General features: G+C 37.9%; 1 protein-coding gene across 1 annotated transcript; it reads left to right on the forward strand.

Moving 5' to 3' along the window:
- Positions 1 to 1,743: 1,743 nt before the first annotated feature.
- LOC132953492 (zinc finger protein Elbow-like) lies at positions 1,744 to 12,440 on the forward strand. The gene is made up of 2 exons (XM_061025892.1): positions 1,744 to 2,132; positions 10,378 to 12,440. Exons 1-2 carry the CDS (start codon positions 2,073 to 2,075, stop codon positions 11,824 to 11,826), a joined length of 1,509 nt encoding a protein of 502 aa, XP_060881875.1. The 5' UTR covers positions 1,744 to 2,072; the 3' UTR covers positions 11,827 to 12,440.
- The last annotated feature ends 3,294 nt before the right edge of the window (positions 12,441 to 15,734 follow it).

Consider the following 15,734-nt stretch of genomic DNA (forward strand, 5'->3'; position numbering starts at 1 on the left):
TTTGAAGCGGCACGTCACGTAACGGTAACACGTTGCTTTCGTCTTGTACCACACTTATCAGTTATCAGTGATAACTCTCAACTATATAAAGGTACATTTATTTTGCCAATCACGGGCACTATACTTGTGTCGCATTGCCGCCCCGACACCCTCCACATCGTGTTATTCCGTTTTTCGCTATATAATTATTTATTGCAACTCTGTAAAACCGCTCATGCATTATAATATTGTACTCGTATAATATAGAATATAGAATATATTCTGCACAAAATAATGTTATTACTTATTGCAATTCACCGTCGTAATATTTTCGACTGTAATGAAAGAAAGTGAAATCTGGACAATAAATTCTTGAAGTAATTGTATAATCAATTATAATATGCACCTGAAATTTATTTTTAATGTCAGATATGAAAATATTGCCGACTTTTATTTCCATTCGGATGTTACACTGTGTACAGGTTTTTAAAAATAATTAGTATTTAGTATTTTTAAGATTACAATATGTTATGCAATTGTGTGCCGGTGGTACATGATGCTCGCGGGTTCCAGATGTCCACTGCTTAATTGTACAGATCACAGTTTGTTATAAATTATAAAACCAATGATACATACTAATTACAAAAGGTCAGAGGGGGCTGCTAGATACACTTCCAATAGTGATTGAATTGGAAAATAAAATTAGAATGGTGATACAAAAGTGTAAGTTTTAAATGACATATTTATTATAAAATATTATGTGCAGAAAGGGTACACTGAAATATTTTTTAAAAAATAAAAGTGACTCTGTACCCCTACCAGCACCACCCCACGCGTCATCCCACAATTCAAGCACTGCTCACTTCAGAAACCATTTTTAAAGGGAGATGATAGGTGATTATATGTGCTGAACCACTAAATTACTAAATTTCCCCTTGGCTCTTACATTTTAATCTTGCAAATTTCAGAATATAAACCCAATTATATTTTTTCTTTGTAAAATATATAAATTGATCATATCCTCACATAAAATTCCCATTCAGAAAAAATAGTAAACGTTGTATAAAATCGATGCAGGTGTTCAGGTGTTCTCCGTATAAAATGTCTATAATATGTGACTAACCATATTAATTACTCGTACAATAAGGGTTGGACTCATGTTGGTATATTTGTACACTAAAATATCTAAACATAAGTGCGCGATGAAGCTAACACATTTTGGCGTCCTAGTGTCCTACCATAACACAGTTTACTCGCCCACGTTTCTTTTTCATCTTCACATGATATTCACCAAAACCGTTATAAGTCTTGTAATTCCTCAAACCGGGCAGAAGTAGCATAATATCAATAACATGGTTAATATTTAACCTATTATTATAACCCCTAACCTACGGAACGGTCGCATTTACTGTTACGGACTTACGGTATCATTGGTTATAGATTTTCCGGATCCGTCGAAACAATATACGAACGCGATATCTTAGTTTTACGTTCCGTTCGCGATTTTCTCACCCCCATCACGTTATAGCGTTCCCATACCGCACCCACTCACCCACCCGCTTGCGTAATATGCGATATGCCATCGGATCTTGACTCCACCGCGGTTTATAATATTATGGCGGCTTCAACGGTCGGCGGTCGTGCTGAAAATCGCGCGTTTGTCCGCAAAGTGATTTGTTGCGCGCGCGCCCTCGCCGCCGGTAGACGGAGCCACCGTCCGGCCACCGCTTTGCGGACGACGTTAGCGCGTCGTCAGCCCGCCGCCGCACTCGTGCTACACCGGCCTCCGCGGCAGTGCAACACCGAAGGCCGTCACCGTTCGACGTCTGTCCGCGCAGCCGTTTGCCGTACGCCACAGTCGTCTCGCCGCGACCGTCTTGATAATATTATTATCGTCGTATACGCTCCAGTGTGCCTGTGCGCCCGTCAGTAATAAATTCGTTTCGGATTTTGTACTTCACATTATTTTTGCAAACATTGTTAACGAAAAAAAAATTTTTTTTGTCACAATAAATTATTTCGTACGGTGTTTCATACTCGCCTAGTGTAACACGCCGGATCCGCCAATCGAGTGTGTATGTACAGTGCGAACCATGATCATGAGTAACGAAAACCAATACCTGAGACCGGATTATTTAACTCCTCTGCCGTCGGTAAGTGTAATATTATTTTATTCCATTATTTTTGTCGCTGGTGTGCACTTATATGCTCTCCAAAAATTAGCTATTACATTTTTTTTCAATAGTAGTTTTTGTTGTGGTAAAATAAAAAAATCTCAGTTCGGTCCTAAAGGTGTCATCAGGGTGAAATATAACGCACATAATAACAATTGTATATTTTGATTAGAATTTAATTTAAATGTGTACCTTCAATACCAAGTATATTTAATAACAATATAATAATATGTTAAACTAATGAGTAAAATACCATAAAAAAAATTATTACAGCTACGTAAAATTGGTAGTAACGTTTAAATTATAAATACTTTTGACTTTAAATGTTTTTAAACTTCTAGGTACCTATATTTGCTCAACTGTATTTAGATAGTTCTTTCAATTTTTAAAAGGTTAGATGTTTTATAAAATAACCATTAAAATGTAAAAAATATAAACGATTAAACCGTACGTGACATAGTTAAAAATTAAATAACTACATCTAAAAAAAAACTTCGATCACCGGAGTTACCTATAAGTTATTTTATTGATAATGGGACTAAACTTAACGATTTTTTTAATTTATAGTAGTCTGTTGAAAATCATCATGTCATGGATCAGATCATAAGCCACAACGATACTGATCTGTTGTGTAATGAAAAAAATTTATAAAATTAAATAAAACCCCGTAAATATAATATTATAATATGATACTGATGAATATTATCATCCCGCCCAACCGCAACATTCCGCGTGATCGCGTAGGTACACACGACTGCATACCAAAAACGAAAACTTTGTGTCGAAATTCGCGTTGGTGGTAATAAGTACGTACTTATATTATAGCCTGCACTAGTTCGTCAAGTCGAAACACTCAAAACCTTCGAAAACTCTGTCGTTTCGATAGCAACTGACAACTGTATATTTTAGAGAATATTAGAAATGCGTATTATACAACGGCAACGATGATGTTTTCATTTAAACGACTTTAAAGCGACGAATCTCCTAGCATCCATCTACTTATACACAACATGTAAAGCGATCGAGTATCCAAATCGCTTGATCGGAAAGCCATAAAGAGAAAAGAAAAAGAAAAATAGGAGGACGTTAACCCCCTGCGGACACGACGACAATAATAATAACAATACGCGTCGAGTTGGTTGTGGGTGGCTGTGGCGGGAGAGGGGAGAAATACCGCCACCGAAGCTATATCTACTCGACACTTGATTTATTCCCTAAGACTCGCGTGCAATATTGATTTGACGTGTCACACAATAATAACAATAATATAACAAACAAGGCGCGTACGCCAGGATCGCGAAAGCAAAATAAAATTTAAAAACCAATACGCGACTACATTATACATTTATAATAGGTACATTTTCACATACAATAAATTGCGTACGTCCATTATAAGTTATAATGATAATATTATATTATAGACCTACTTCGTCGAACGGCTCACGTCTTCGTCTCATATAATATTATATCGCCGATGCGAGAAATGCTATTTGAGCGCCGGCGGCAAATCGATTACGTCACGGCCCAGGCGCGCGCGTGTGTGTTCGATAATGACACGCGGAGGGGAAGTGTATTTTTTTCACCACCCCTATCGTCGGTTCGTTAATGGTTTTCCACCCGTCCGTCGCAGAAGTGCTTGTCGTCGTCGTCGTCGTCGTTTTTGATGTCTGCACACGGGCGCCTGCGCTCACTATAGTCATGTTACAGGACTTTGACGTGTCGACGAGCGGCGGCAAAGTCTGACGATCGAAGGGAAAACTGATGAGGGGAAGGTCGAGGGGAAAACGATCCGGAACGAGAGGTGTGTACACCTACCGCCCCATATATTATATTATTAGCTGCCGAAACCAAACAGACGCGTGCGTGTATAATATTATAGTATTATACGCACGATAATAATATAATAATATAATAATTCTGACGGCCAATTTATCCAGCTTAACAAGCCTAACAAGCCTAACAAGCTTAACAAGCCTCGTATTGTCGGGTTTTCCGCGACTGGAGCGTGGATAAGATTGCGCCAATGACTTCATGCTACAATGTGTACCTATTGGTAGATATTGTATTGCTATACTATGTTGAGTGTATTATAGGTAGCTAATCTTCCTCCCGGTCAGGCTCAACAGTTCTGTGTGGTTGTGGAAAACGAGAATTGATGATATTACATAATAATAATATATTAACACCGGTTGTAGAGACCAAGACAAAAATTAAGACACTAACAATTTTTGTCTCGCGGCGTACAAACCTATAATAACGTTACGCGTGGTTGGTCAGTTTATCATTTCTCTGTACACGACGACTGTGATTTCGGTTTAAAATATTATTGAGTCGAGTATTTGTCATCATTTAATTTTTATCAATAATTCTGAACAGCTCAAAAAAATTATGTGAACTACCTAGGTGCGAATATTAACGATTCTTGTGGGCAAAAGCTCAAAACTGACGTTGCCCGGGAGGCGGCATATCATAATGCATACCTTACCACATGATAATTATAGTAAAATATTATGTACATCGCACTCAAACATTGATGGTTTTTATTATTTTTCTTATACCACTGACTTATAAAGTTATAACCAACTGCATTTTATTATTATTAGTTATTAGTTATTACCACGGATACGTGGTGTTTATGGACCGCGATGCATGTCTAAAGTCTGTACAATGATTTCACTAAATTATATTCCGATTGATGCAGTCGCTCGCTCAATAATGTTAATTGTGAGCAGGTCTTTAAACCTATTCCGACACGGCTGCTCAGGATTTATAATCGCTATACCTGCAATATTACTTTTATTGCGCAGCCAGGATAACTAGTTTTCGGCGCGTTATTATTTTACGTTTTACACACTTAATTATAATATACAAAATATAATAGCCCGACTTTTATTCGTTACGATCCCGTGCCAGGAGTGCAGAGGTACACATTATCATAATGGATATTATACACTATTAATACGACGACGAGTAATAGTATATTCTCAAAGCGTTCGCCCGAGTACATCATAATATTATATTATAGTGCCGATAAAATATTATTTACGACGTGTATATTATATCTGGTTCGTCATTATAATATTATAATACGTCCCCGCCTGAACGCCGCGATGACCGCTCGTTCGAGACGGACAAGATACACCATGCTCCTCGAAACGGGATGCATATAACGTTATAATTTGTCGATATCATAATATTATGTATTAAATTAACCGGACGTGCGATAATTTATTGCACATCACTCGACACGACCGTGTTTATTATGCACACCTGTGCATCGCAAGACATTGTCGGTCTGCATATTTATAACGTTAGACGCACATGACACATACATAATATATTACCTATACACAAGCAAAAATAAACTAGATAAATGCCCGTAAGTCAAAACTGTTGTACCTATGCTGTAGAAGAATAATACGGAGTGCATAGGAAACCAATTGCTTAACATTCGATTACCATCGTAGATAGAAAGATTTATAATTTAATATAATATGGATGATATATTTACTATAGGTTAGTCTCGTAATAATAGTTATATAGAAACTTGAAATGGGCGTGCTTAAAATAAAACCAAATCATATAATATCAGATTACAATATTTTTGTTTTTAAATTATGCCTATAGTGTATGACTGTATGAGTACGTTTCTAATGTCTTGAGTAAAAATATAAAATACAATTTAATAGGTATCTTATAAGTTATTAAGTCGATACGAAACAGTGTAGTATATTATTATACGTTTTATTAAAACAACTTACTAGGTACCTAGTTAATAGTATATTAGTCGTTTCATTAGTTAATTTTCATATTAGTTTAATACTTATTAAAATACACATCAATGTTACAACAACTAGTAAATAACAACAGTGATTACTGATTAGGATAACTCATAATAATATATACCAATACACTATAGTGCTGTACACGGTAATAATTTATGTTTTTTAACATCAACGATGAGTTTTTGCTTTTTTTTCTACTGATTTAATAGGGCATTAGCGCAGTATAATAATTTGTGTACCTAATATTTTAGTATAATATACCGTTTGCTGAGGTGACATTTCTAGCGGTCCCCTGTATTACTCCGGAGTAGATCGGTCCCAGAAAAAATGGTCTAAAACATGCGACGCCCACGCAAAGAAAATACTACCGTGATACTACCGCATATACCCGACTATGGGTCGACGATTTTTATCATCGTGCGTTTGATACTTTGATTACAACGTTTACGACAAACATAATGCGTAAACGCGCCACCGACGTTTATACGACCGAAATATTAGAGTGACCACTCGCGCACGCTATCTTTTTTTTAACAAAACTTTTTACCAAGCAATCTGTTACAGCCGTAATCGCTATAATATATTTAATCATATTATTATTATTATACGCGCGGTAGTCTCAATCCGAATTCCGACAATCGTTTTACCGTCCGGCTATTTTCGTCTACCGTACCGTGCGAATATTTGCGCAGAAACTATTTAACGCTCGCACACCAAAATGAATAGAAAAATCGCCAGCAACAGACCACAACAACTTACTGGCAATGTATATATTATTATATTCGGCTCGTCCGCGACGTCTACACCGGACAACATTGCGCAGATAAGGTATTCGAAGCATTCGCCACCGAGCGAATAACGTTCCGCGGCGGGACTATACCGATCGTTCACCGAAATACATCCGTCCCACTATATATAGAGTGACGACTACCGATCGACAGGATTCTCTACGTTCTTGCTGTCTGCGTGTGTGGATTGTAACGTGGACATGTGGTGGAATCGTATGCACTATTATAGTACCTCAAAGTAATCGCGATAATGTAATATTATAATTTAAAGTATGTCTTATATATACCCTTGATGCGAGCCTGCTGAGATACCGCGCGGTATAGGCTTTAAAATCGTGTCCTTTAAATTATTGCGCTCGCCCCCTCTATACGATACTCACCAAAGTACCTAACCAATTATATTATTATGTAGGTTATGATATTATATTATTATGCCGACGATAGAATAATATGTCGGAATGCACAGTTCGTACCGAGAGGCGCGGTGGTAGGTACCAGCTATTTCGATGATATTATTAATATCCTTCACCCCCACGCGGGCACTTTCAACCCCGGACTACATTTTCAGATAATAATATTGTCAGCCAGTGGCGCGCACACGGAGGGTTAAGAGGACACAACTCATCACCCTGCAGCCACTAGAAATGTCCTTCGCGAAAAAATATTTTCACTTTACGCCCCTCTCATCTACAGTATCGGCAGTAGTATGTAATTTCAAGGGAATTATTATTAGCACAACCTCCTCCTTGAAAAATCCTGTGTGCGCTACTGCTGTTAGCAGTTCGAGTTCCTCGTCGGAAGAACGCGCCACAGCCGCCCTTGTAAACTATTTAAGCATATTGCACAAACCACTTGCCGTCACAGAGTGTCAGACATCCGGTTATGATGATTTATTACCAAGGTACAACGATACAACTTACTGCAGTAATCGCCGTCGTAGTAGGTATCTATTCGGAATGCATTATTATTGCTATACAGACATGACGGCGACGGCGGAGAGAAAAATAGACATCGAACGAACGGAATTCAGTTGGACGAGTCAATTTACGGACGACGTTATAATTTCAAAATATTTTAGCCGTATCCTCAGTGGTATTACATAGTAACTATAATCCGTTTTCTCGTCTCGCCACACAAAATAAATTGTGTTTTTTTTTTTTTTAATCATTTTGCAACGATTCGTATGCACACGTTTATAATTTATATACACATGTGACATTCGCACATATTATTATCAAGTATTCTTGACAAAACAATACAACTATCTATAAGCGATGGAAACTTATCACCGAGGTCGGTGTATTATAGGTATACATTGTAGGTATCTTACGTACCTATAATACATATAATATTAATATAATACCTACGACCTGCCTACTCTGATGATTATATACAAGTATATGCCGTTCGCAAACACACACTTAAATATTATATCATGTAGTAATTTGGTGGTACGCACAATACCGCAATAACATTAAATCAAAAAGTACATATCTTTTGTGTCTTGTCCGGTCGGAGTTTAATTTACACAAACGGTTAATATTATAATTTATAAGCATTAAGCACCACTCGTTCGGCCCAATGCAAATCAATGACGAGAACTTTTTTTTTTTAACATAAGTACTAGTACCTACATACTGATCTGTAATCGTTTTTCGCCTCGCCAAATTACAAGCCCATAATCCATATACGTCCATATCACATAGTTAGTAGAAGCCAAGAGTTATATTTGATACGATGTGTACCTACCTACTCTAAATGTACATAGAATTTTCAAAAATTAAAAGTCTGGGTACTATAAGGCTAGTATATAGGCTATAGGCTTTGTTAGGTTGGTATAGTACGACTAGTATAGTTTATACATACACGTTACATGGTTATGTATATTATATTATTATTATTATTATTATTATATACTGTAATTGTCAAATTAGGTATATATTGTGTTTTGTTATTATATGATCGAATTCGTGTAGGTAAATAATATTATCATAATACATGCAGTCCCTAACTTTTATCAAATATATTTAAAAGACAATTAACAGAATGAAATGTTTTTTCTGATATTAAAAAATTTTAATATTATAATATACAAACAGGTATTGTAATAATATTAAATAGGTAATTGAATAATGTTGTTGTAGGATATATTTCAAAGCGTATTAAAGAAGTAGTTTTTATCTCAATTTAAAAAAAAATAAATAGACGAAATTCACTTATAATAGGCACCTACTTACTTACTACTTATCTCATTTAACTATTTACACAATATTATACATTAACATAATTTGTTTTTCCTCGATTTGTGTATAACAACTTCGTAGTTTCATAATATGTTTCGAAATCATCTTGGAAACTCCGTCCAACTATAATATAATGGTGGTGTTATTTGCTTTCCGTCGGTTGAGGGACCCCCTTCCCTGGATGGGGGTGCGCTTTCCGTTGACAAAATTTAAACGTATCCAATGCTTGTGAATTATCTCTGTCGTACATACATGTGGCATAACGTACGATAATACAATATCGAGAATTTAAGGTATATTATACAAGGTTGGCGATAAACGGCGGGCACGTGACGCTAACACAATAACGGAATGGATGTCGAACATGAGAACAAACCGAAAAATCGCATACAGAACCGTAAACTAAAACTATGGCCGGGGGAGAAGAGCATAAAAAAACATCAATTTTCAATAATACGTGTGCAGTATGATGATTATTGTAGCACGTCGAAGGCTGGCGGATTTTTATGCGTATACACAAAACACAAACGTACAGACATGGGCATTACCTACATAATATTATTATACGCGTCTCGGGCATGATATAATATTATGTGGTTTATTGTCGAATTTCCCGGCGATATTATACCGCTGGGAAAACAGTGTTATTGAAAACTAGGATACACGCACAGTAGATATTATGTGCGTAGTGTTGTATTTAGTCATCGATACCTATGTATTGTATATTTATTGCACAAGAGAGGAGGATAAGGGCAATACTGGAGAGAACAATACGTAGGTGCTATAATATGATAATATATTTTATACATAGTTAGATACTAAATAATAATAAAAAAAATCAATAAAAATAGTTTAAAAGGAAATCCATTGAGAATATAGGTAATAATATAATACGAGACCACCTATTGGCTTAGAATAATAATGTTGCTTTAGTCGAAAGTGGAGCAAATACGTTTTATTGGTTTTACAACATCGAGTGCTTTTTATGATAAATAAAAAAAATCTAAAATATGACTGAATTTCTATACATTTGAAAATTTAACCCAACGGTAAACTAACGATTAGAATCATTTTTCGAATATAGATTATAGACATAAAATATCATATTCCTATAGGTATAGTACTTATCACTTATCAGATTACACGCAATATCGGTTAAAACGCAAAAAACCTTAAGTACCAGCTAAATGTCCTATGTTTTAGTGTATCGTTGTCGGAAGGGGACAAAACTACGTGGCCCCTTTGATGTCGTGCACTAAACTATTTCTTTAGTGTATAATATATAATAACTGTATAACTGCACCCTCATCACTATCGAATATCGGTCATGAACCCTTGACCAAATACCGAGTCAATGATCTTATACCATTGCAATTTTCAATAACATTTTATTATTTTTTGTTTACAGTTGGACGCTAAAAACAGTCCACTGGCACTGTTGGCACAGACGTGCAGTCAGATCGGATCTGACGCGCCGGCGCCGCAGAACGGCAAGTCAAACTCAGACAAGATTGGCAACCACCATAAGAAGACGTCGTCGTCACTCTCTTCGTCCTCGTCGACGTCTTCTGACCACGGAGGCGGCGGCGGCGGTGGCCGAGACAAACGTTCGCCATCGTTATCGTCGTCATCGTCGTCGTGTTCAAACAGCGGTTCACCGCCCGGCCGGACGTCGGTCGTCCACCATCACCTGCAGCCAGCCCCGATTACCACAGTCACCACCACGGCCCGGTCCAGTTTCAAACCATACGAATCGTGTGTGTTGCGACCGGCCGCTGAAGTGGCTGCGGCCGCAGCCGCAGCAGCTGCTGCCACTGCTAATCCCACGTCAATCAGCCTGGACGCGACCATAAGGAGAGCAACGCCCGCGGCCACAAATGGCGGTGGTGACCGGTGCAGCAGCAAAGAGAGCGCTTCGAGTCGTAAGTCGCCGGCGGAAGATGCGGCCACCGCGAGCAGAAAGCACAGTGAACAATCGCACAGCAAGCTCACGTCGTCATCGGCCGCTTCAGTGGCCGCTCTGATGGCAGCCGCTGGTTACCCGTCACCGCACCACCATCCGCAGTTGTCGGCGCACCCTCATCACCATCACCACATGGCGGCATTGGGTGGATCGCCCCTAATGAGTCCCTACTTCAGACCTGGCGCCGGGGCGCCACCGCTACCGTGCCGCGACCCATATTGCGCGGGATGTCAGCTTGCCGCTCACTTGGCTGCCGGCAAACAACAACAGCCGGCGGTCACGTGCCCGGCCGGTTGCACGCAATGCGACGCTAGCCCGAAAACGGTGGCAGCAGCGGCCGCTGCCGCAGCCGCCGCCCACCATCATCACCAACAGTCCGCGGCGGCACACCACCAACACCAACAGCAACAGCAACAGCAGCACCAGCAGCAGCAACAGCACCACCATCACCACACGATGGCCGCGGCGTACGCACACGCCCAGCTGGCCGCACTGGCCGCGGCCGCCAGCCAATTGCCGTACGTGTGTTCATGGATGGGCGCCGACCTGCCGTCGTACTGCGGCAAGCGGTTCGGCACGTCCGACGAGCTGCTCCAACACCTGCGCACGCACACCTCCGACCCGGCGGCCGCGTTGCCGCTGTTGCAACGCTCGTATCCGACGCCACCGCTCAGCCCGTCCGCCGCGGCCGCCGTCAGCCGGTATCACCCGTACGCGTCCGGCAAACACCACTCGCCGTACGGTTTCCCGTCCGGTTACCCGTCCTCGCCACTGGCCATGCCGCCGCACCCGGGCCTGCTGCCGCCGTACTTCCCCGCAGTGGCCTACTCACCGTACGCCGCCGCCGCAGCCGCTGCTGCCGCCCCGCGACTGGGCACGTCGCCGCACACATAACACTGCAGCCGAAAATTTTAACGATTTGTTAATTGTATTATTATTATTATTATTATTATCATGATCGTCGTACCGCCGTTAGTCGCGAGTGTTTTAGCCGATTAGCGAAATTTGTTTTTAATTTTATTTACGTTTACCTATTATATTATATAATGATATTAATACATTATACATAATATTATTGTTGTTAAAACAACAATAACTCAGTATAATATACCTACACCAGATATTAATAAACTGCAGTTGCTCCTTTTCTATATTGTAGGTACACGTTAATTTTTATTTCATTTGAACAACAAAACAATTTACTAAAATTTGATAATTTACCCGCTTTTTATCTTAATTGGTAATAATATGTTAAGTTATTACGAATAGGTACCTATATATTTTTTATTTTGTTATTGATTACGTTACCTTGTTTTTTTTTTTGTTATTCGGTTTTATTATTTCATAATATTATTATTATTATTATTATTATTAATGTCAGAATTAAAAAATATATATATTCGAATCGTACATAATATTTTAATATAAAGTATGTAGTAATAACATAAATTATATATTATGAATTTATTGTAAAAAATTTTAACTATGTAACAGTGTATTATATATATTTCTAATATATACATCACCCGATTTTATGTTATATACTGTTGAATATAATAATATAATATATAATATTTCTGTTATTTGTTTCGTCTGTTCCTGACTATAGATATGATATGATATGTATACGTGACCAGAGGAGTCGTTAAACAATCGAACATTTATAGTTATAGTTTATTAAAAGATACTATTACCATAATATTTCGGTGACATGATATCTGTGACCTGTGTTCTATGTACCTCGCGTCTGCATTTGGACGTTATGTCGTACGACCAGAGCGGTAGTATGAGAGCCATTCGGTCCACCGGGTTGCAGATGATTATTATTATCATTATTACTATTACTGTGCAGAGAATAAAACGTTCTTGGCTTTAACCGTGACTAAAGGGGTGCACAGTTGCTATTTTGGCATCCGGGGCGACCGCGCGTTACTGTGAATTATTATAAAGGTGCGCGAAGTTAGCTGAACAATAATTCGAGCACTAATTTCCACCCTAACACAATTTATCGATTAGTGTACCTACTCGAATTGTGCTATTTTCACATTTTCAAGATTAGTAATACGTCCACAAATGATGTAACTTTCTGCACAAACGACGCACAAATAAAGGCTCTTGGTTTCGTTCAAACATTCAATAGTGGGGGTGCCAGGGAAATGGACCTAGTAAAAAGGGGGATTTATTTGTCCATATACTTAACGCGTGCACTATTAGCACCGAAATCCGCTATAGCACAACAATGTTAGTGTTCGGTTAGTTCTAATTGACAATACCATTTTAGAAATTAGTGCTGACGTCTGGAAAAGTATACATTCGGGGTGAGATGGTCTTCTTATCGAAATATCTTATCAGTACACAACTACAAGTGGTTAATGTTCCGTCAAAGATATCGTACTATAATATAACCTGTTATGGGTCCACTAAACATCGATGCATATATTAATTACAGTCCACATCGGTCTCGAGTAGAAAGTATAAGCGAGGTTAATGCGTTACACGTTGTTGTGTAAAATATCTCAATAGGTATATATAATAAATATATTATGTTCTGGAGCAGCACAGGAAGTGTCATTATACTGGGTGGCTTCTTCTAACAAGCGTGTTTCAGTGTCACTGTAAATTAGCTGATATTCTTGTTATGCCCCAGGGTAAGTACAGATTGTACATCTCTTTAAAAAAAAAATTAATAAAAATTTCCGGTGAAAACAATATTGCAAATATATTTGCAACCTACGCCCGCAACTGATACTGACGAATAACATAACGATATAATCGTATTATATTCGTATGCAATCAGTCCGAGCCGGCTATTTTTCTGATGTAAAATTGTTTGGTACGTCGTAAAATGAAAACCGTTCAGAGGTGTATACACTGCTGCAACTACGTGTTGCTCGTCATCGCGCCCGGTCGTTAGGTCAAACAATGTTCAACGCTCATATCGGTCGGCCGACACGACGTTATGCGACGATAACGCCATCGTCCGACGTTAAAAATTATGGCGGACAGAACATAACGCCGACGGGACATTTGCGAAGACTAAGCAAAAAAATAAAAATACGACCCCGACGATGACCTGCGCAATCCGCTTAAATCATACGAACACGACAGGTGTCCACGACGATGATAGTAAAAAAAAACATATTACGCAGCAACAACGGTTAGAGGACCTCGTACCCGCACGTGTAAGCTGTACGACTATATGCTGTTGCCTCTGCCTTTAAGCGCGTAAAAATGTTTTAAAACGAGTTTCATATTATGTAGGCCACCTATGTGAAAAAAAAAAGCGAATAAGTGGATGTCGCTCTGCTGTACAGTAGGATACAGGTGGGTCACTGTAATGGATGGTACCACGTAATATTACATGTAATACGTATTACATTTGAATTCAATGATATTATAATATCCATTGTATATGAACAACGGTTCTGAGCAGAGACGGTTTGTCAGTGTAGGATATTTTATATCATGTATTTTATATTGTTATTACTCAACGGTAGCCGGTAAGTTGAATTAATGTTGTGAAATTACTAACTAAATAACTAAAATCATTATTCTCGGTTATTTGTAATGTAATTTTGTCAAATTTTAGCATAAAAAACTATGAGAAAAAAAACTGTGTTTTGTAATTAATTTTTAGATTTTTTGATACAGAATTACCTACTTACGTGTAACTTTGTTTTCAATTTTCAATTTTTAGCAATAAATGTCAGACTTAAAAAAAAATTGAAATGGAAAATGTCCATAAACAGCTCAAAACTAATTAAAATATTTAAAAAAAATGTATGGCGTGTATGATGGAAAATAGAAAATTCTATTATAAGCATTCAATGAAAATGTTATGATTTTGTTGAAAGCCAATTTTTGTGTAAGAATTCCCGGTTTCCCTAATTTTTTTTTGTTTTTCCCCGGTTCTTATGAAAACTACTGAGAATATTTCGACTACTTATCGTGTACACAGACACATCGTTATACAATCAATCGCTCCGCTCAGAATCTAAAATTTAAATTTTGGACAAGCAGTTTATTAGTTAAAGCCTATATGTACACTAAAGGCTATACGTACACTGTACAGGTAAGCACCTAGATATTTCAAGTTTAGATGAGTGAAATAGTGGACCAACATTTTGTTTATTTAAAATTTAAATAGATAGGTATAATTCGTAAGCTACTCGTCCAAAATTCGATTGTATTAAAAAAAATATATGTATATATTATATCGATAAAAAATTATTGTATTGAACAAAATATTGTGTTTTTAACGACTTAAAATTATAAAAAAAAATATTTTCAAAAACGCCAATAGACAAATAAAAATATAAAATATAGTCTTGCGTTATACGGATCACCCAATATAATATATTATACATCGTTGTGCACGTCGCCCCGCCATCGTAGATCGTTCGAGTCTATATATATTATTATGCCTACATATTATATTACATATATCCCGTATGCGTTAAACTCGAGTCCAATTTACGAACAGAGACGTGCGTTCGCCTGTACACTATAATATAATATTATATTATTATCATCATTTATATATTATAATTTATAATACGTATTAATATACATTGTATCATAGTACGAATATGTTGTACCCGTATAACGTGATGTACCTACGTCACGATGTATACCGTCGGCCGGGAGCTGACGGACGCAAACGCCGGCGTGCGGGATATTATCATGATAATAATGGAACGATAAATGCGCGCAGAAGAGTAGTGGTAACCGCGGTAGTGGTAACGAATAATAGATACCGCGAACATCACGACGCCGGTGAAACACACACATTATACCCGAAG

Source organism: Metopolophium dirhodum, unplaced genomic scaffold, assembly GCF_019925205.1.
Source record: "Metopolophium dirhodum isolate CAU unplaced genomic scaffold, ASM1992520v1 scaffold5, whole genome shotgun sequence".
NCBI classification, from domain to species: domain Eukaryota; kingdom Metazoa; phylum Arthropoda; class Insecta; order Hemiptera; family Aphididae; genus Metopolophium; species Metopolophium dirhodum.